Source organism: Lissotriton helveticus, chromosome 8, assembly GCF_964261635.1.
Source record: "Lissotriton helveticus chromosome 8, aLisHel1.1, whole genome shotgun sequence".
NCBI classification, from domain to species: domain Eukaryota; kingdom Metazoa; phylum Chordata; class Amphibia; order Caudata; family Salamandridae; genus Lissotriton; species Lissotriton helveticus.
In genome coordinates, this window is record NC_136069.1 from 47,908,743 (window position 1) to 47,931,750 (window position 23,008).

Below are 23,008 nucleotides of genomic sequence, written 5' to 3' on the forward strand. Positions count from 1 at the left end.
CGGAAAGTGTTTTTGACCGGAGATTCTGAGATGAAGACTGAGGGCCTACTAATGATGCTTAATTTGCTGTGGATTTCCTTGGAGTTCTTTGCTCAATAAATATTTTTTGAGAAATATTTTGTTTTCGCTAAAACAACTTTTTATAGTCTTGAATATATCCATCGTATCTAATCTTTTCTTCCCTAAAATAATTTTTCCTCCATAGTTTCTCCTGTCTTCTACATTTTTGTTTTAGTTTCTTCAGCTGAGGTGAGGACCACGTGCCATGCGGCTCGTGCCCAGTGGGGGCGACTGCGGTCTTCGCCCACTGTGCTTGAGGAGTGCTGCGCGGCTAGTGAGGCTGTGGGAGGGGGCCGCCAAAGCTACAAAAAAACAGCCCCTGCACGCCATGCTGCACGCCCGAGGAGCCTGCCTGCCCAAGAAGAGCTACCGGGAGGCCACCAAGACGGGTGAGTGGCGGCACTGCAGTGCCTGCGAGCACCGCGCTGCTACAACAAAGTGCACTGAAGCAAACCACATCACTAGCCTGTAATTACTTTTTAGCCGCATTGCAATCAACTTTAATGTACAATTGCGTGCGACTTGCAGGGAGGGGCACAGCTGTACATGTCTGTACATGTTTAACAGTGAAAGTTAATGAACGGCTCACAGTGGATGCTAGCGAGTGTTCACGCACTCTTCCACATATCCAGTCCGATCCGATCCGGCCTGCAGCCTACGCGTGCCCATCTCCTGTCGCCCTTCAGAGCCCTTGAAAGAATAGCCGACGATTATAGGTCTCGCTGGCGACAGCACTTCGCACTGCGTCGCCAGGTGCGAGACCTACAAAGAAATCCTACACCAATTTATAAAGATAACACATACTTTTATATAAATGAAGATACCAAGATCATCAGAATCGGGTAAGTACTTTTCAAGTTATGAATCTTTACAGTTTTCAGAAATGGGCATAGTGCATTTCCTGGAATGGCAATGTTATCCTACGGAGGAAAACCATGTATTACAATTGGGCACTTATCAGCGACTTACAGGACTGTTCTTCTGGACTTGAGGTGAGTATAGGGCAAGGTCCAAGGCCACACTAACAGGTCACCTCGGGAGGCTCTGAGGCGTCAGGGTGTCGAGGTCTGTTATGGCGTTGGGTGTCCCATTCACTGTAATGGGAAACCGGTCCAGTTACAAAGAGGCTGCAAGCTGGGACTGGGTGTCGGGGGAGGGAGCGTTAGTCAAGTCTGGAGGAACCCACAGGGGAGCTCGACCCTTGACATCCACAGGGACACAGGCAAATCCTTGGTCCACTTCTCCTCGGGTTGTGGTGCTCGGGTGCAGTGGGGTCTGATCCGGTGTAGGACTTTCTTGCGGTTGGAGGGGGCCTGCAAAAAGAAGCTGCAGGCAGCGACTGGAAGTCCAGTCTGGGTAAACCAAAGCGTGGGCTTGGCTTTTGTGGGTCTGGGGACCCTGTTGGCACAGTCACCTCCTTTGGACTCGGGCTCTGGAGCGCGGGTGCATAGGTGCTCTGAGGTGTCGGATGGCAGTGGTCACGGACCCAATCTGGGTCTCTGTTTCTACTGCAGAGGGGCAAACAGGACAGTTGGACTACTCTCAATGTGGCTGTCACTGTCCCTGGTGTTCGGGCGATGTAATAGTTTCGCTACTCTTTCCTCTGAGTAGCTGAAAGCTACGGAAAGTGTTTTTGACCGGAGATTCTGAGATGAAGACTGAGGGCCTACTAATGGTGCTTAATTTGCTGTGGATTTCCTTGAAGTTCTTTGCTCAATAAATATTTTTTGAGAAATATTTAGTTTTCTCTAAAACAACTTTTTATAGTCTTGGATATATCCATTATATCCAATCGTTTCTTCCCTCAAATAATTTTTCCTCCATAGTTTCTCCTGTCTTCTACATTTTTGTTTTAGTTCCTTCAGCTGAGGTGAGAACCAGGTGGGCAGAAGGTCTATTTCTATGTTATTTAATAGTTTTGACCAGAGCTGGCTTAGTAACAGCAGTTTTTAGCCAAATAGAATAAGTCTCAGATGCTAGAATAGAGTCTTTTATCAATAGAGGGCTAGTTCTGTCTAACAGGTCAGCCAAGTCTGTTGTCTGGTTGTCATTGTTGTAGTCCTTATAGTAGCTTTGATCGCTGGTGAATTAAGTATACACATTCTTTGTTGAGAACGCCTTTATATCATTAGTGTTTGTTGGTGGCCAGTGGTGCATGGACAGCAGATTGAACTACCATTCCAATGCTCCTTGCAGTGGGTCTCATTATCTGTGCCAGGGCACGCATCACCCTGTGACAATGAGGCGGGTTTTACTTTTCTATGATGCAACGTCTTCTTTTCAACATTAGAAAGTGACACATGGCATAACAGAAACAGAGAAAAGTGATCGCTTTGATGATATGAGTATTCTGAGCCCAACTCCAGGTGACTCTCATAACGCCTGTAGGAGTAGGGTCTGCTATCCTATGGTCACCCCAAATTTTTGCTTTTTGCTTCACTGGTTTTCGACTACTGAGGCTGTGGGCCTGCTAATCAGACCCCCAGCCTGCTGTTCTCTCTCTAAATTATTAATACATGTGCTATAGGTACATACCACAATTGGAAATGGACTCCTTGTCAGCCCCTGTACCATGCACTATAGGTGCTCAGGGCATAGGTGCCACCAAGGCCTACCAGGGGCTGCAGCATATCTTTTGCCACCCCTGGCTGGTTCTTAAATTGACACAACTGGCTGATCACTCAGCTGGGGCAAGGTGGTGTTATCACCTCTTGCTTAGATATAGTATACCTATATCTAAACCTATATCTGGACACATATAAACCTGTGAGTCACTCCTATGGAAGGCCTTATCAATCCTGGAGGCAGAGTGCGTGGTTTAATGTGAGATGGAGCTCTGGCATGAGCTGAGCCTATCTGCAGCCGTCGGGAACAAATCCCTAAGCTGTTTCAGGATAATGCCATACCATATACTATTAAGTGCATTATAATCCTCGCGGTTATATAGCAACTTTGGTTTGGCATTATCAAAACATGTCGTGTAAGGTGTCATACGATTTGGAATACTATCCCCTCGTTCTGGCGACGGGGATGGCATTCCACCCCTCTAGAGGGGTAAGACATGTTACTTTACTTAAATGCGGTTAATTTCTAAAGGGTCCTCAGATCCACAAAATGGATGCTTCTGCCACAGACACAAGTCTGACCCCCTGAAGCTGACCGAAACTCAGCTAAAGGGGCCTGGACAAAGGGTTTCCTGTCGCAGGGAGGTGTCACACCCCTCCAGACAGGAGATAGTGGATTGTAGCAGGGAGGTTTGAAAGAAACCAGACACTGCCTGGGGAGCACAAGGCTGCCCCTTGCATAATCCGGCCAAACCGGTTCTGGGGCACTCCAGCCCTCGTGCCAGCGCGGCCTGGATCAAAGGAAAGGGGTGTATCCACCCACTTCCTGGGTCCCACCCATAGGAGGGGACCTAGCAGGTAATCCAGCCCCCTAGATTGGTATAAGAATGGGAGCAGTGCCAAAGCACTTCAGATTATCCTGATGAAACATAAGAAACGAAACTCTGGACCCTTCGACATCCTACTCAACGTAGAAGACTGAAGAATCTCCCTTGTGGTCAAGGAGTGACCACCCTGTGCAAACAGGCACCATCCAGCACCTCCACGTCTGCTTTGTTGCAGTTCCCGCCGGAACTCGAGCGACAGAGATCGACGAGATCAAGCTTGCTTGCCTTCTAACAGCCTGATCCACAGTCCCTGCAGAGCTGAGACCCGTGGAGGCGACCGGAAGCGTGGGGCACGCCATCTTGGAAAGACCACGAGACGCTGACCGTGCAGCCCACGAGTGACCCTCGAAGCTGTACAACGGGGTTTGAGAAGCCCCAACCCTAAGCCACTCTTGCACCGAAGTTCAGCCCTCCACACTTGACGAGTGCTGCGTGGGGCCCTTCTGCTTCTTTTGGCTCAACGCGTTGGTCCGGTCACTTGCCAGCTGGCTTGTGGCCCCTGTGCCGACGAAACTTGAAATTCAACTTGTGATTCTGGTTGCTCCAGATTTGCACCAGCTCCCCTGAAAAGGAGCCCCCACTCTGACCTTCCTGGCCCGAGTGAGAATCAATCTTCCAGTTCCACGTGGATTGCTTTTGCCAAGTGTTGTTTGCTCCAATCTTGAAGCCGACAGCGCCGACGGCGAGAGCCTGCGCGGGACAGATCGTGACCCGCTCCTGGACGTCGTAGATGCCCCAGAGCCCACGTGACAGCGGAGAGAAGCTCCTCGACAACCACCTGATTGCGCCCGACATTGCCTGGTTCCGTCCTGGTTCCACCCTGGTCACTGCTGAGTGACCCAGACTCTGTCCCCTCTGCTTTCAGGTACTTTTCGACTTGAGTCCACCCTTGGACTCCACCGGACACTTCTCCTTCACCTCGCCTGCAGCCCTTTCAGCTTCAAGCACCAAGCGTGACGAAACCCGACTCAACTTCGACCCTGTGCACCCACTTCCTGTGGGTGAGGTAACATTGCAACGCCGGTGTTCCCACACTGGTACACACCTCTAGGGTCTGTGTCTTAAGTTTTGTTCCTCTAGGTTCAGCGGAAGTGTCCTTAAACTCTATTTGTGTAACTTTTACGCACCATTGACTTAACATTGATGCATGCTTGTGCTTTCAGCACTGCACCCGAATCCCGCGGGCTTTTCCCGACTTCAGCATTGCTTGTCCCGACTGCTCCCAGCGATTCCCTAGGCCCTAGGCCTAACCACTGATTTAATGGTCTCTCTTATACCATTTTTTTAGTATATGGTTTGAGTGGCCCCTTGGCCTCATCCAAAATTGTGCAACTTTGTATGTTATACTGTGCTTTTGATTTACCGCGTGTGCCCCTTTATTCATAAAGAATACTGGGGATTGTTTTTAGTAATAAATACATATATTTTTATAATATATACTTGTGTGGTGTCCTTTCATTTGATATTACAGGATTGTATGTGGTAAAACAGCTCGCTTAACACGACCTCTTAAGTTAAGCCTTTAAGGCTGCTTAGTCCATGCTACCCCTAGGATAGCTTGTCTAATAAGGTTGACTTACAACCAGACACCATAAGGGTTGCTTGGACTGATACAAGGTGGTTCCAGAATTGGAAACATCATATATCAGGCCAACTTCTCACAACGCCACAACTGCTAAACGATTGATGTTACTTGATTTCCCTTTCAACTAAAGTGTGTGACTACAAGGGTACCCTGGGGTGTTCCCTCCATGGGGTTCTAACTCACGCAGTGTCAGGGTAAGAGTGTTTCAGTGATGGACACAATTATGCACTAAGCGCGATATGTGACTTATTGCTTAACAAAGCCCACATGTGTTTGGTGAACGAGTTTGTGAGGGACTTGCAGGGTCCCATTGCACTAATTTTGCTGTAGCACAGAACACATGCATGGAGTGACATGACTTGCAGCATCTCGCTTCCCTTTAATGTGGTCTTGTATATATGCGCTTAATTACGTCAAAATCCTTACAAGACTATCCTCACCAAACACTCAATGGAAAACAGTGTGTATTCCAGCTTGGACTGCATGAATGGTCAGTGTGAATCCAGCATGCTGTATGACTGGTTAATCAGCAATTATAGGGATTCCGGTCACAATGAAAGCCAGGGAACCCCCTAGGAGACTAAAAGGCAAAGGACATGTTGGCCAAGGATGTGCAGGAGCAATAATTCTCCTAGGCATGTCTACTTGCTTTTAACCATCCCTCTACCCTTCAAAGAATAAAATGTATTTGTGGCAGGGTTACAGGGATTTTATTATCCCCCCACACCTATCCCTGGATCCCACACACATAAAAAGTATTCCCAGTAATCAAGGACCCCATTTCTCACGATAATACTTTTTGACAAATGAGGCAGCCCAGTGATGAAGCATGCCACCAAGGTTTGTGGTTGGTGGTTAGCAATACATTTTTTGTGAAATCTACTATATTTCTGGCCATATATAAAAGCGTAACATTCGCACATAAGTCCCTCTTTTGACCTGATCGCCTAATATGTATACTAGCTGCTAGAGACTGTCCATTCCCCTCTCTGACCCTTCCCAATTAGTGGGGATATTAGTGATTTAACCTGTAAAATGGAGCCATATCTCCCAAATCCATGAAATACTCCACTAGCTTCTTGCGTAAGCTGGAATCAAGTTTAAAATGTTCATCTGGAGCTAAAGTTGTATGGTAGCAACTTCCCTTGCCTAAGTTCAGAAGAAACAATTAAAAGGTCCTCAGAGACACCACCTAATTACTTATTATTTAGTGAAAACTAAGCATTGCATTTCACCATAACAATGTCTTAACAACCATCAAGCATTGTTAAGGGAAGGGGTGAGAACTGAGGCCTGGATGCCCCCAAATCCAGGAGTTGCCCGTAAATGTCTCTCTATAACAGTACATTCTAGAAGAAAATGCCATTCTATATGTTCAAGAGCAGCAGTTTAACCAAAAGTGGATTATGCAGCAGGGTGGTGATCCAAAAACTACCAGTAAATGTGCTAATGCATGGTTGAAAAGGACTAAATTAGGAATTTCAAAAGATCAAATCAAATAATAAAATTCTGTGGTGTACTTACAGTCACACAGATGTGCATAAAAGAAGGCCCTCAAACATCAATGGCATGAAGCAGTTTTGTAAGGAGGAGTGGGACAGAATTCCTCCCAGGTGATGTGAAAAGTTGGTTAACCTCTTATAGGAAACTTCATTGATGCTAGAGGGGGTTCGACACATTACTAAATCATAGCATGCACTTGTTATTTCACATAAGGCTAACAAATGTTGGTCAATTTGATCGGTTTATTACTTGTTAACAAAATAAAATGTAAGTAGGTGAGTCTTCACATGAAGTTAGATTTATTTACCATTAAGATTCCGTAAAGGAATATATGAATGAATCAAGTAACTTCTAGTACACACGGATAAACATGCAGCCCGACACTAACTGTTGGAAAATGAGGATGAGCTAGTGGTCAGATAAGTCTTGAAAACAATACAATCTTAAGAGGGTCTACAGTCTTTTTCAATTCAATGTAGGAAAATGAGTCGGACTCCACAGCCTTCTCTGACTGTTGTCTTTCAGGAAAGGCCAAAGGACCCCCCTTTTGCAGATCAAGAGATCCACCACTTGCTGTCTATTAAAGGTAGCGGCCAGTAATCAGTAACCCTGCAACAGAATAACCAACCAGGATCACCTCAAAAACTGCATCCTCAAAGGATCACCTCAGAAACTACACCGCCCTGCACCTGTAACCAAGATGCAGATGAGTGCAATATTTGTTGTACAGGAAATGTTCCAGGATCGATTCAACCAGGAATCAGGATGCGTGAATGCCCCTTTCGAAGCTAATAAGTTTAGTATACATGATAAGTAAATTTAAATAAATGTATACATGATTAAATAGTTAAAATGCACATCCTGACAGTTCTAAAGATCTTCACATTGTAACAAGTCGTTGAAGAAAATAAAACAAGTATTTCCAACATCCTACTTTCAGCAAACTGTACAAGACTCAGCACCATCATACATGCCATGTACATTCACCACAATACAAAGTCTTCAACAATTTGTGTAGATCTTAAATGCAGCCACTTGGCTTTTAATAGTCTTCTGAGACAGATTGAAGGATGTATCCACGGCAGTTTATTGACTGCACCCTCTCAGATGTCTAACTTATCCCACTTCACAGAATAAAGTCTGACGTCACAGCTAACTAGGTGATTAGAGTAGGACACATATTCATGCTCAACCCTGAAAGTCATAAGGTAGCCAGTCCACTTGAAATCTTGTATGTCTAAATAATGAACTCAATTATAGAAAAAAAGCATTTGCAAATCGTACACAGTGACCATATAAACCAGCAAATTGTCTAGTAATTCATACTGCTCAAATGTTATAAATTACAAGGTGAATTTACCGAGTGACAGGAACACTTGGTGAATTTCGTTCATCAGATTTGCATAAAGATCTGACTGCCAGCTCTGTAAAAGCTCAAACTCCACTTGTGAGAAACCAGCAACAACATCCTGGAATGTGAGCAGTGCCTGGAAGAAAGATAGTAATCATAAACATTAATGCTAGAGTCAGATAATGAACATGGTTAATCATGCCTTGAAAAAATAATGTGTTCAAATAACGCAGGGTTTTCTTCTCTCCAGCTAGTGCTTTACACAAGTACTGCATGATGATTCAATACGGTGCCAGATTAACACAACTTAAGATCCATCAAAGATGCAGACCAGTGCTGTATTTGTAGCTGCTAAGATGCCACAAGGGAACTCTTTTTGGCAGAGCAAAGTCACACCAGATGTTAATCCTCACAACTAGGTCACTATTTATTTATTTATGGTCTTTGTCAGACTTGCCACTGTGATTTGTCATTCATCTATTGGAGATAGAAGCAACAAGCATTGGCCTAGCTAAAAAGTCTCACCTTTGGGACCTTATAAGTGTTTAGCCATGCAGCACATTATAACCCACCGGGTAGATTTCTGTACTGGAACTAGTACTTATGTAAAGTGCTTTGATACCTTCATTTTGCGCTACATAATGCAAAAAATAAAAAGGAATGAAAGGAGAAGTGCTTGCTGATTTCTGAGGTGGGGGAGCGAAAAGATGCACTCTGTAGAGTTACGCTGTGCCTACCTGCTGTAGATGTTTGGTTTTTCTCCACAACAGTTAGGGTAAAATGCTGATTGCTAATGCTCTTCTGTTTAGTGTAACCAGAAGCATGATTATCCGGTCAACTAATGGCTAAGCATCACAATCTAGCTATTTACTGAAACCCCACGAGGATCGTCCCCTTCCTCCTCAAGACATGAGTGGCCTTTAAGGAGCTTTAACTACTGCAGCAGCTGCTTGTTGCCTTCTAGGGTAGGCTTGTTGGCCAAGGCCCACTCATTAGACGGTGCTGACGATTCCGCTGAAAAGTAAGATGTCACTGTAATTGATTTAGTTTCTGTTCTTTAGTGTTTTAGAGAAAATGAAAGCCCACTCTTGTGGAGGGGACGCGCCTTCTAATGAAAGCGGCACGGTCTGGAACTGAAACCTGACCCAAAACAGATGGCAGCCTGTGCGCCGCCGCTGCTGGCTTTTATTATATAATGCGGGTACCAAATCAGTACCAAATCAGAAAGCGAGCACAGTATAGAAAATCAGCGGCCGAACAGAAAGGAGGCGAAAGTGACTTATCCCAGTGTGCAAGTGAAGGCAGGGCTAGACTATGCTGCATCTTGGTGCCGAATAACAGATGTTTATTGCCAACCAAATGAATGTTAATCAGTTTGTCAGCCTGTAGTAGGATGAAAGGCTGAGCAGACGCGCTGGGGTTCAAACCTGCAGTTGTGAGGTCAAACATAAGATTAATAGGGTGCTTGCCTTAAAGTTAAGATTGCATTATATAATGCCAGTATCAAATCAGAAGGCGAGCACAGTAGAGAAAATCAGGAGCCAAATTGAAAGGAGGCGAAAGTGAGTTATCCCAGTGTGCAAGTGAAGGAGGGGCTGGAGTATGCTGCATCTTGGTGGCGAGTAACAGATGTTTATTGCCAACCAAGCACCATGACATGATCTTAACCACCAAATATGAAACAAGGAGGACAGTTCTCATCAAGTTCTGCTCTTTATTCCTCAATACTTTCCGAAGGGCTCCATGGATACCCTCAACAGAGGGAATTTGTTGCAGTTGTTTGTTTAGATCCCTTCGGAAAAAGAATGTCCTAGCGGAAGGCCGTACGGACCAAAAGGGCTGCTTTTAAAGAATGGGGCACTGAACTTCAAATTCCTGCCCCAGTGACATACCTGTATGTTCTCTTAAAACCACCCCCAGCTCAATACCAGCTTGTGTGTTGAAGAGTGCAATCGGGGGACATCATAGCGGGCCCCAACTTCAGAGGGCCCAAGGCCCATTACTATACACTGAAGGCACAACCAGAGGGAGGTTCTCTACGATACTCTAAGGAACGCTTATAGCACGCAGGGGAGGTAGCTGCCGGTTGAGTCCAACACATCAGGTCCTCACAGAAATGCTCCCTACACATACGAATAACCGGACAATGATTTCTTGGAACATTGCAGGCGTGGCAGCAAGCTTTTTCAAGAGGACATAGAAACAGCGGACTTTATCATATTTCAATACATTTGGGAATACCCCCCTTCATATAGGCAGGACTACAAATCCTTTCATGTACGTAAGTCTAAATCAGGTAGACCCTCTGGTGGACTGATACTTTGGGTTAAGATTTTGTTGGGGTACCATGTTAGCCAATTAACTATCAATTGTCCAGATCTGCTTGGCATTGACATCTCCACCTCTGATAAAACAGAAATTCTTATTTTTAATGTATATAGCAGGAGTGTTCACAAATCAGCTGATTCCCCCGGCCTCCATCTTTTGATTGATTACATTTCCACCTTATCACGGAAAGAAGCAGCTGTGATTGTGGCTGGAGATTTAAACGTATGCTTTGAACCAGCCCTCAGTTCTGGCCGCTGGAGCTTGGTTCCCCCCCACCCCAGCTAAAACAATAAAAAGTCTAGGCGTAATTATTGACGCTGAACTTACCCTCAAAGCCCAAGTTGGAGCGGTAATTTCATCATGCATGCTCCAGCTTCGGAGGATTCGTAAAGGTCGCCATCTTCTTCCCCCTGCGGCACTCACCCAATCTGTTACTTCACTGGTACTCTCCCGTCTTGATTTTTCTAATTCTATCTATCATGGTCTCCCACTTTATCTGCTAAACCGCCTCCAGGTCGTCCAAAATCAGGCAGCTCGCCTGATCCACGGACTACCTCGTTGGCAATCTGCTAAACCTTTGCTTCACAGCCTTCATTGGCTCCCTATGAATCAAAGGGTTGCCTTCAAGGTGGCTTGCCTCACTTTCAAATGTCTTCATTGCCCCAGCCCAGGGTTTCTCAACTCCCGCATCCGACCCTATCTCCCCACACGCAATCTTCGTTCCGCCCGTAATGACCTACTAATTACCCCAAAAAACAAAACTAAGAAATTTGGCGGTCGCCGTTTCTCTCACTTAGCCCCCACTCTCTGGAACTCCCTTCCCTTATCCATTAAATCCTCCCTCTCTCTCCTCTCCTTCAGGAAACTCTTAAAGACCCATCTTTTCCCATCCTTATGCTAGGTTCTGTAATTTTTGTTTCTCTTTCACTCTGTCAAGCAGCGCCAGGAAGCTTCGGCGTCAGTGCGCTTTACAAATAGCACTTAACATAACATAACATAACCATTGGCACTCTATAATAAAGTAGCAGGGAAGGAAGATCAATACTGGGGTATTGCCCAAATTTCAAGCGCATTGTTAACCTCGCTTAGCCTTGCAAATGCTGGATCTTTGTAAGAGTTTCCGTTTGATGGCTTGTAACAGTAGAACTAAATCAGATAGCATCCCATCTTTAAAAGGAATATGCACCAGAGCTGTACTGATTACATTTTACTAGATGTCCAACTCTGGGGCAATCTTGTTGATATGGAAGTCCTGTCTAGATATGAGTGGCCACTTGCCTCTTCGCCTCTCCCTTTGTGGAAGTTGCGAAGGGAGTAGGACTCCTCACCTGCCTCTGGGTGTCCTTTCAGTCAGTAATAATCTGAGGAGAATTAAGTGGGAGAGCATGAAGGACAATGAGTCCAATTATGCCTCACTATACCAAGATCTAGTTCTCCTTTTGTCCTACATGGCTAACTCAGAGGTAGCACCCGACTTGATAATGGATGTCCACTTCAAATGGTTTGAAAAATTCAGAAGGAGTTTCTTTTCTTAACCTCCCCAAGAAGGCAGACCCTACATGGTATGACAGGGCTTGTAGGCCAGCCAAGAGCAATCCCGTTAGTGCTCTTAAAAGAGTGCACTGTTGAAATATAAAATCTGATCCTTCTTGTTTTTTAATTGAGCTATGCGTCATCCATTTGACCTCTTACCTCCTTTCAAGCCCCGGTTCTATCCTTGACACCTCACCCGCACAAACATTTGTAAATAATCTAGATTGGGGTATTGCAGGCTGTGTATACATGCAGAGTCAGCACAAAAGGAACAGCTGGCGTCTGCTCAGAGTCTCCAGACAATGGGTAAGTCCTGAATAAAGTTTATACAGATAGCGTATCTTGTTATGCAGCTCCAAGACTCAAAAGTTGCTTAACCACCAAGGCTGTTGGTGTTTGTATTTCCTCATTTTGGGTGCCTTTCTCAAGCTCTATTTACACCATGTGGCGTCCCCTGTTTGTGATCTTTTCCTATAAAAACCAGTGTAATCATTGCTCCGTGCGCTTCCTCCTTGAGTATCTCTAGGTGCTTGTTGGACGAGGACCCCGCTCATGAGTTGTAATAAACGATCTGATTAGAACTCCAGTGTTGATTCTCCCTACTTGTTTGAACCCGTGGACCAAGGGTGACCCTGCACCAGTGTGTCTAGTAGAATGCACACTTCCACATCACAGGCTACTAAGTTATCTACAAAGTCAGCGAGAGAAGACTACAACCTAGGCTTAAAACACGCAAAATCCATAGGGGATAGAGTAATTTAGAGTGACATTTTGTCTACAACGCACTCAGGGGACTAGGTAGCTTTCTCGCACATGGCACCAAGACAAAAAGGATGTAGTCAAAATCACACATTCGTCCACACGACTGGGTGAATCATTTTAAATCTTTATATAGTAGCTTTCCTCTGACCATTGCGAACTCTGATTCCTCTGTGTAATGCACATCCCCATTTCCTGCAAGTCTACTTTTGAACCAGATGCACTTAAAGATGGATGGGTATTCACAGTGGCAGACGTGACTGTGGAAATTAGGTCTCAGAAAGCAGCAAAGGCTCCCTTATTAGATGGAATACGGGTGGACCTCTTTAAGACCGAACCAGTAATTTGGGCACCTTACCTTACAGGCGTCTTCAATGCCATCTTAGCAGGAGGTGAGACTCCAACCTCATGGAAAGGGGTGGAGCTCATACCTATACATAAGTAAGGACCAAAGTCTGAACTACGCCAAATTAGTCTTATTGATTCAAGGCAATAAATCATTTGTAAGCTTTTATTGGATCAGCTCCTTACCTAGGTCGAAGAAAATAAAATCTTAGCACAGTTTCAGGCTGGATTTCATCCCAAAATTAGGACAGTCAACAAAGTGTTTAGGTTCCAATTAATAAGGTAGAAAGAATTAGACATAAAAAGGGGTAGCCTCTATCGCTTTTGTTGACCTCAAGTCGGCATTTGACATAGACCCTAGGTGCACACTAGGTGACCTAGGGCATCCCCTCTCACACCTCGAAGTACCTGCTAGGCTCCACCGTGATAGTTTTGCACAAGTTAGATGGAGTATAAACGGGGAAAATATAGATCCCTTAAAGGTTGCAGAAGGATGCAAGGATGCGTCCTCGCCCGCATGTTATTCCTGCTGATTATAAATGGCTGCATCGATTACCTTTTGTGTTTTGATAACGACTACCCGGTTCTAGAGGGAACCAAAATACCAATACTTCATTAGTATCAAATAAAAAATAAGGGCCTAGAGAACCTCTTGAGTAAGTTTCACATATTCTGCCTAGATCACAGATTGGCAATTATCGCAAGTACGACAACATTTATGGCCATCCATCCCCATAGAGGCTTCAGAGGATCTTTAATATTGGAAGGGGAGGAGTTTAAGAAAGTAATAGATTTTGATCATTCTGGTATTCGCCTCTCTAGCACTAATATTTTGGGATTCCCAGGTTACCATAAGTACTCTTATATTAAAGCACAGGGCAGTAGCCATCTTAAAATGTACAAATATTGTATTGTATTGTAATTGCATTTATGCAGCGCATACTACCCCTGAAGAGGTGTCGTAATTTGAGTGGTGGATATGTTATTCAGTTATTTGGATAGAGAAGGGTAGGTTGCAGGATAGAAGAGGGAAAGAGGTTTGTATTTATATAACGCTTGCTACCCCTTGATGGGGTTTTGAGGCACTTCATTGGCGAGTAGCACGCTACTCTGGAACCCATAAAGGATTAGAGGTGAATTAGTGTAGTGGAATATGGGAATTTAGAAGTGAACATGTTAATCTGTTATTTGGATTGAAAACGATAGTGGAGGGATATGTAAAAGGGGTTTTTGAGGGGAAGAGTCAGAGGAAAGAGTTTATAAAGGTTTGTTTTGGGGGATTGGTATAGTAAAAAGAGGTGCCAGATGATGCAAGTAGGGGTAGAGTAGGAGAGAGTCTAGAAAGGGTTATTTTGGGGATCATAGTAGTGGTATGCGGTTTGGGATAAATGAGAGAGTGGATGTAGAGGACATATTGATATATGTATAGAGTGAGAGATAGGGTAGTGCTTTGGAAATAGTAGTAGAAATAAGTTTGAGATGAGTCAGAAGGTTGGGCCAGAGGCTATATTGAGAGAAGTATAGGCTGAGAAATAGGGTAGTGCATTTGAAATGCTAAATTACAAGAAAGGGCTAAATATAGAGTTCCATAAGTACATTGAAAGTGTATATATGCATAGAGGAGGAAAGTATATATAGATTAAAGATATTGATAGAGGTACAGGATGAGAAATAGGATAGTGCATTGGATATGCTTTTTCAGCAGAAAGGTAACAGACACACAGATCCAAGTACATTGAAGGCGCATAGCTGCACAATGGAAATAAGTACATGCAGACTAAAGATGATTTTTTTATTTTAGATATGTATTTATTTACTTACAACAACATAATTATTCTACATGTTTATACAAAGCAATGCACAAAGATAGGTACATATCTATAGTGAAAATAAATGCTTGTATACAGAGAGATATGCTGTAAATTTCTGTTTGCTTATGGTGCTTATGTGAGGGAGAGCCTATTCTTGAGTAGTTTTCTGAAGATTAGGTGGTTGTCGGTGGATCTTATGTTGGGGGTAAAGAGTTCCATAGTTTGGCTGCTTGAACAGAGAAGGATGTGCCACCCATGGATTTTGAGGCGAGATGCCCCTTTAGAGAGTAGGTTCCTTTGTTGAATGTGTTTGGTGATTTTATTCCTGCTGAAGAGTGGTCCTATTCCACGTATTGCTTTGTGGGTGATACGCAAGAGTAGTCTGGCAGCCGAGTTCTGAATCCGTTGTAGTCTTTTCATGGTCATTAAAGGTGATCCGTGGTAGAGGCTATTGGTGTAATCGAGTTTGGACAGAACAAGGGAGATGGTAGCTTGGGGGGCGTGGCTTGGATGCCGTGGGGAATGGCAGCGTGAGCCCGGAGCTCCGCGCCCGATCCCCGATGTGATCCTGAATACGGCACTGATTCCACCGTGTGCCGAGACATCCGGCTCAAAAGAAACGTCGGAAGGGAGGCGGAACCCCAGGAACCGGGAATAATGCCGCTACAACGCCTGTAAATACGATCGGCAATAAAAAGGAACATCGGGCGCTCTGGCCCCAAGATGGCAGACGGCACTCGGAGCCGGCGACGCTGAGATCCAGCGGTGCGCAGTAACCCCACCGAGACGCATCGGAAGAACTAGCGGCGCCGCCCGGGGCCCCCCGATCGACACCAGCGAAGAGGGCTGCATCAATAACCCCTACTCCCACGGGAAGGGCCAGTCGCGAGCTGCCGATTCTACTATGGGAGCTCACAAGATGGCGGCCGCCCTGCAAAATAGCGGATGAGTGGGGAACCCGATGGTATAAGTAGAACGAGAGGACTGACGACACAGCGAACTGTGGTAACCCTGACCTGGGCCTGACTGCGGTGAAAGGGAAATAACCACCTACTGGGAGTGAGGATCTCCTAACGATCGACCGCAGGAGAGTCGCGAGCCTGGGAGAGCCACGGGCGGAAGGGCAGAGACCGGCAGGCAACGGGTGAGGAGCGACTCTTGCGGGAGCATCGGGAGGGGGCACGAAGACCGGGCTGCACTGAGACCCCAAGCGCTACCGGGAGTTTGAAAGAAGAGTACACTGGCTGGCCTGGGGGTGCACGAAGCCCCGTGTGAAAAGTTGGGCAGCACTGTACAGAAGCTGTACCGGGGGGTGATCGCTGACGGAGCTAGCAGCGGATGAGCCTCCGGGCGGACGGACGATATGCAGAGAGCCCCCAACGAGGATCTACACGAACATAACGAAGCAAGGGGTGGCATTGTTGGCGGGTGAAGCCTTGGGGCTATACAGTAGAGCACTATCACTGAACTTCGGGCTCGGAAAACGCTGGATGTCCCGGGAGATAGAGAACGCTTCGTACCAAACAGCGGCAAGAATTAGCCCTTGACGACCATTTGGGGCCACGGTGAGTTTTAAAGGTGCATGAAGCAGACATTACGTGGTGATTGGTGCATCACTGGGCCCGGACGGGATATCAGCCAGGAAAGGCTAGAGGAGTTGGGCATAGCACCGAGGCTGGCCGGACCCGGAGGCGGAAAGCTGCTTGAGCTGGAGTTGAGGGGGACCCCTGGACCCAGGAAGCCGACACAACAGGGTGCGGGACAGTCATTAAGGCATTGGGCGCTGGCTAGTGCCACTGAACTAAGAGTCAACGTAAACTAGGGACGGCTAAAAGAGCTCATACTGGTGAACCTAGTGTCCTGAGCGAAGCATCTACCGAGGGAACATTGTACGGAGCAGCGTAAACAGACTCCCTCATAGAAAGTTGCGAGGAGGGACGTGGTCGAGTGGCGAAAGGTACAAGCACACGATGGGAAAACCTAAGGGGAGAATGGAGGGGGCCGCCAGCTCTGAGGCGCCAGATGAATCGGGGCAAAGCCCAACGGATCTACAGCAGCTGCAGGACCGTATCTTGGAGGCCATCACAGCCACGAAAGACGCCCTGCGGGAGGACATAGCTCAAGTGGCGACAGGATTGGGGCTTCTGCGGGCGGACCACGACAAATTAAAGGACAGGGTCAAGAGTGCGGAGGTCATACTACAGGAGATAGTGCCGGAGCATAAATCCATGGAGGGGCGTTTGGTAGATGCGCTTGACCGTATACAGGTGCTGGAACGACGAGCGGAGGATGCTGAAAACCGCAATAGGTTATATATAAAAATAGCCTTTGTATTATACCAAACACATTAGATAATAAACTAACACTTTACAATGTGCCATAGGCACGGGCAGAATTTACAGGGGATTAAGTACATGGGACAGGGCCACCTGGGCCACTGTCAGGAATAAGCACTTTTAGAACTAGCACTTGGTAGAAATAGCACTTTGTAGGAATAACACTTACCACGTATAATAACTGTAGCACCAAATAACAAATGTAGCACACAACCAGTAACCACTGGTAAAAGGTAAGTACCACCTACGCAATCCTAAATACCTTAGGCAAATATCACGCAAGGAATCATAAACTCAGTAGCATAACCTATACTAGGAAAAACAACCTCCTAAGCATGAAAAACACATTCAGAGGTATAGGCCAGAAGCTTTACACATGATGCATGAAGACATATTCAGAGGTATAGGCAAGAAGCTTTACACATGATGCATGAAGACACATTCAGAGGTATAGGCAAGAAGCTTTACACATGATGCATGAAGACACATTCAGAGGTATAGGCCAGACGTTTTACACATGATGCATAAATCACATTAGGCAGGTAATCACAAATTGCGCAGACCTGTCCGCAGCTTTTGATTGCGTTTCGCACGCAAAGCTATGGACGGTCTTAAGGCAAATGGGAGTGGACTCCCCCCTTTTAGATTTTCTGAGGGAACTCTACTCTAGAGCCTCGGCAAGAGTGCGCTTTGGCTTGAATGGAGAGCTGACGGCATCTTTCGGAGTAGAGCGTGGAGTCAGGCAAGGGTGTGTCCTGGCCCCCTTTCTTTTCTCATTGTACACCAATGGCCTGGAGCCAGAGATGTTGAGGGGGGCCCAGGACCTCCCACGTGTAAAACAGCGCCTGATTCCCGCTCTGCTCTATGCGGATGATGCTGTCATTCTCGCGCGCACACCGCGCGAACTGCAGAATTCTCTGAATAGATATACGACCTTTATGGGCGGTCTCGATCTACAAGTGAACGTCAAAAAAACGTTAGTCATGATATCAGGTACTAGGAAAAAAGGAGTAAAATACATCTTTCTCGACAACCAAAAACTAGAGGTAACTCCCCAGTACCCATACCTTGGAATCATGATAGACGAAAGACTGACATGGAAGCCAGCAGTAGAGACAAGATGCCATTTGTTCAGAAGATCCATAGCGGCCCTGATGAGCTTCTCCCAGAGATTGGGGAGGAGGGTACCAGTGGAGCTATTGAAAATTTATAGTGCCAAGTGCCAGGCCATCGCCCTGTACGGAGCGGGAGTCTGGGGACACATAGACGCCAGTGCCCTCCATGTAGCAGAAAACACTTTCCTAAGATTCCTTTTAGCCACCCCGAGAGGCACTTCAACCTATGCCTCTCATTTGGAACTAGGAATTCCTTACCTAGAGGATTTGCTCAAGATTCAACCATTGATGCTGTGGCGGCGCATTTGGACTTCTGTCAAAAATGCGCTGACACAGTCAATTGTAGCTGATACAATGGCTCTTGACCAGTCCTCAAAAGTAAAGTGGCTGTGCTACATTAGAAATTTCTTCAAAGACATCGGTCTTGAGAAACATTATTTCCAACCAGAGTCCATAGTTGACCTTCCGAAGAGAGCCCTAAAGCAACTAGCACTCGGTCATTTAGAGACATTGAGATTGACCTCCGAGTCGTCAAAATCTTCGGTTCTCCATGCGAACCTGGTTTAGACAACTTACGGCATTCAGCCGTATTTAACCCTTCAGGTCACCACACACGAGAGAATGCTGCTGACAAGATTCAGATTGGATACTTTTTTTAGACTGGTTGCTTTCCCCGTGATTAATAGCTGGGACGCAAGTCTTCCCTTATGTCCCTGTGATGGGGAATCTAACCAGTCCAATATACATGTTATCATGTTTTGTAAATTCCATCACGCACACAGGAAAATCTGGCTACTACCAACACTGAGGCGTTGGGGCCTTAGACAATGTCGGCCTGCAACCCTTCGCCTCCAAATGCTGGAATCTGAATCTGTTTGCTACATTGTCCTTAATTTCTTAAAATGTATTATGAAGCATAGGAAAAACCTGTAAAAAGCACCTTGGAATTTTACTTCGACGAACTGAAATGTTTTGATATTTTCCTTTTAAAATTATAAGATCGTTTTCGTATGAATTTCTTTGGAACCTATTTCTGTAATTTGTATTTCTGCGCAAATATGTAAATTGTATTTTTTAAATGTTCCTTTTATGGTTTTCCTTTGTGAAAATCCGAATAAAGAAATTTATATAACCTCCTAAGCATGAAAAGCACATTCAGAGGTATAGGCCAGAAGCTTTACACATGATGCATGAAGACATATTCAGAGGTACAGGCAAGAAGCTTTACACATGATGCATGAAGACACATTCAGAGGTATAGGCCAGATGTTTTACACATGATGCATAAATCACATTAGGCAGGTAATCACAAATTGCGCAAAGGAACGGGCCTAAACGGAGCAGCTGCCCACTAAGTGCTGGGCAGCTGGAGAACTGAGCCTGGCACCTGCGTGCCTACTGGCTCTCTTCTGGGCTTCTAAATTACAATGGTGCCCAACACAACGTGGGAGCCTCGTGGGCTCAAGAAACAAAATGCTGCCAACCTGGGGGAGCGGCTCGCTGCCAACCAGGGCCGCTCTACCCCGTGAAATGCCCCCCATGTATGTAGGTGCCACTGGGGCTCTAAAAAATTGCCCCCGGGATCGTTGGAGTCCACTCTCTGGGGACTCGGAAGAACAATGGCCCCTGGAGCCCTCGAGGGCTCTAAAGCATACATGCCCCCGACATTGGAGTCCCTCGTGGACTCAGAAACAGAGGAAGCGCTGAGGAGCAACCCACGGGGACGCCCGCACACACCGGCTATTTGGGAGATGGCGTCTCCTCTCTCCGGTGCGGCGGTAGCGCTTTACGGGGCTCTCTCACCACCGGAGAGCCTCGCCTTCACAAGGCGCCCGGCCCGCTTCACCGGTCTTCACCTGGTCCCCCATCTCGGGACCGGGGCAATTTATTCTCCGGGGCTCCCTCCTGGTCATGGGAGCCCTGCAACTCTCGCACCACTTCCTACTTCTCCTCGGCAAGCAGAGGGCGTGCGGCTTCTCACCAATCCTAGTGCGGCGGCGGGCAGGACTTCCTCCGACAACCCGGAAGACCCGCCTGCGGCTAGGCGAAAAGCTGCCTGACTTCCGGTTTTGCCACGGGCCGCGGCGGTGATTCTCTCCATAAAATGAGGGGTGGGCACCCTCGCAACACAAAATAAATGTAGAAGCGGGGTGGGCACCCGCTAAGGAGCACATAAACGGGGTGGGAACCCGTAAATAAGAATTAAGCCAATAAACTGGCAAAATGCAGGGTGGGCACTTGCGAGGGGCACAAAAGGGCAGGAGCGCTTCCCTCGGGGAAAATGCCAGCGCTCTGCCCAGGAATAGAAATAAAGCGCTGGGGGCACAGAAAGCACCAAAGGCCCCAGAAAAAGACCCCATACAACAAGGAGAGTCCCAGGACCACAGCCCCCATAGGTGAAGAGGGCAGGAGGGCCCCACAAAGTTCTGGACACCAAAAGATGGAGCAAGCAGCTCCCAAGAAAAAGGAAAGTCCTCCAGCCTCCAAGTCCATCAGCAATCCAGGAGCTGGGCAGGGCCCAGGGAGGCAAGCCTTCCCCTGGGCCCCAGCAGCAGCACCCCCTGGTAGATTCAAGTATCAGGACACAAGAACATTTAACATGAGGTCACAGCCTCCTTTTATACACCAAATCCCTTTTGCCTCTAGGGTGCAGGGTGGGGGAAAACCAAACGTAGCTGGTTCTGGAGCACATTGTTTTGCTCAGCCCCTCTCCCTATTCACAGGACAGGCTAGGGTCATCAGTTGCACCACAGGAGGCAGAGCCAGCATTGTGGAGGGAAAGCCCAGCCCTATTCAGGTCCCTGGTGCAGCCCCTCCCTGCCATCAACATGCAGATTTCCCCATTCACCACCGGGGCAGACTCATCCTGACTCATGGAGCCAGGCACACCAGCCAGCTCCAGCCAATCACAAGCCAGACACTCAAATCACATTAACTGCACAGACATGCTAACTTCTAGAAGTGGCACTTCCACACTAGACACATGTACGCCGCACACATCATCGCGCAGCATTTAATCACACGAGTCCGCACATACCAAACTCAACCTTGCACTCCCCACACATCAGGAATCACCATGGACACACACATTCCCCATGCATTCCTATGGGAGGGCAGGCCAATCTCACACACGCACTCAGAGAGCGCACGCACTTTACACTGCGCCACAGTGCTAAAGTGCGCAAAGACCAGAAATCACTATACTGATGTAACATTAAAAGGCAAAAAGTTCAGGGGTGAACCTGCCAGAAGGTCCAAGTCCAACAAAAGGAAACTTGTACAGTACTAGCAAAAATGACATCTAGGGAATATCCAGCTATGTGTGTGGGTTTGTGGACAATCTGATGCAGGTTCAGGTTCAATGCGTCTGGGCCAGTGATTATTGTTTTTGGATAGGTCATATTGGGTTTGTCAAATCAAATGTTGAGGTCACCCAGAATGCATAAGTTAGAGTGTATTGTTATCAGGTTTGAAACTGTGTCTAGAAGTGCGTCTGGGAAAGTCCCCTTGCTAGGTGGAGGTCTGTAGAGGAGCAGGAAGTTACAGGATGAAGACGGTGTAGTATTGCATCTTGTTAGAAGAGCCTTACAATTCTTTATGGGGATGTCATCAACTTTAGTGATATGTAATGTTTGCCTGAACACAACAGCTAGACCACCTCCTTTTTTGCCTATGCGATTTTGGGAGATCTTTTGATAGTCTAGAGGAACATAACCTTATTCCACCCAATTTCCCCCCTTCTTGAGGTGTGGAGGGTCAAAGCTGTAGTTGCAGCAAAGCCTGGAGCAGAACTCTGGGGATATGTTAATCTAAAAGCCTTGGAGATGGCTTAGAATACATTTCTAAGAGTAGCCCTTAAACTGCCCCAAAGTACACGATGGATTACTAAACATGATCTAGGCTTTTGGTCAGTTGCATCTCTAGCAGATCTGAAACCCATCTTGTACTGGCTACAAATTTGGCCCGCCTCTGCCATCGCACCCGAACTACGATGGACCATCAACTCTGCCGTCAAAACCTGCACGTTCCCTGACTGGAAGCGTGGTGGTGGTGGAAGTGGTGGACATGGTGGTGGACGTGGTGGAAGTGGTGGTGGTGGACGGGGTGGTGATGGTGGTGGACGTGGAGGTGGGCGTGGTGGTAGTGGACGTGGTGGTGGTGTTGGCGGTGGACGTGGTGGTGGAAATGGTGGTGGTGATGGGGTGGACGTGGTGGACATGGTGGTGGTAGTGGCGGTGGACGTGGGTGTGTTGGTGGTGGACGTGGGTGTGTTGGTGGTGGACGTGGTGGTGGTGGACATGGTGGATGTGGTAGTGGATGTGGTGATGGTGTTGGACGTGGTGGTGGGGGTGGTGGTGGACGGGGTGGTGGTGGACACGGTGGACGTGGTGGTGGTGGACGTGGCGGTGGTGGACGTGGTGTGGTGGTGGGCGTGATGGTGGTGTTGGCGGTGGATGTGGTGGTGATGGGCATGGTGGTGGTGGACGTGATGGACACGGTTGTGATGGTGGTGGAGGACGTGGTGGAGGACGTGGTGGTGGAGGACGTGGTGGACGTGGTGGTGGTGGAGGACGTGGTGGACGTGATGGCGGTGGATGTGGACGTGGGGGTGGATGTGGACGTGGGGGTGGATGTGGACGTGGGGGTGGATGTGGTGGTAGACGTGGTGGACGTGGTGGTAGACGTGGTGGACGTGCTGGTGGTGGATGTGGTGGTGGTGGTCGTGGTGGTGGTGGTCGTGGTGGTGGTGGACGTGGTGGTGGACGTGGTCGTGGACGTGGTCTTGGTGGTTCGTCAGGTGACGACATTGCAGGGGTTCCATCAATGGGAT

The 23,008-nt window shown here is 47.1% G+C and overlaps 1 protein-coding gene across 2 annotated transcripts in view; it reads right to left on the bottom strand.

Annotated features, from left to right (window-relative positions):
* LOC144772334 (uncharacterized) overlaps window positions 1-23,008 on the bottom strand; it is a 151,971-nt gene that overhangs the window by 124,218 nt on the left and 4,745 nt on the right. For both annotated transcript variants that reach the window (XM_078656577.1, XM_078656576.1), the window contains exon 2: window positions 7,960-8,086. In XM_078656577.1, coding sequence (XP_078512703.1) covers window positions 7,960-8,086 — 127 coding nt within the window. The remainder of the gene's footprint in view (window positions 1-7,959; window positions 8,087-23,008) is intronic.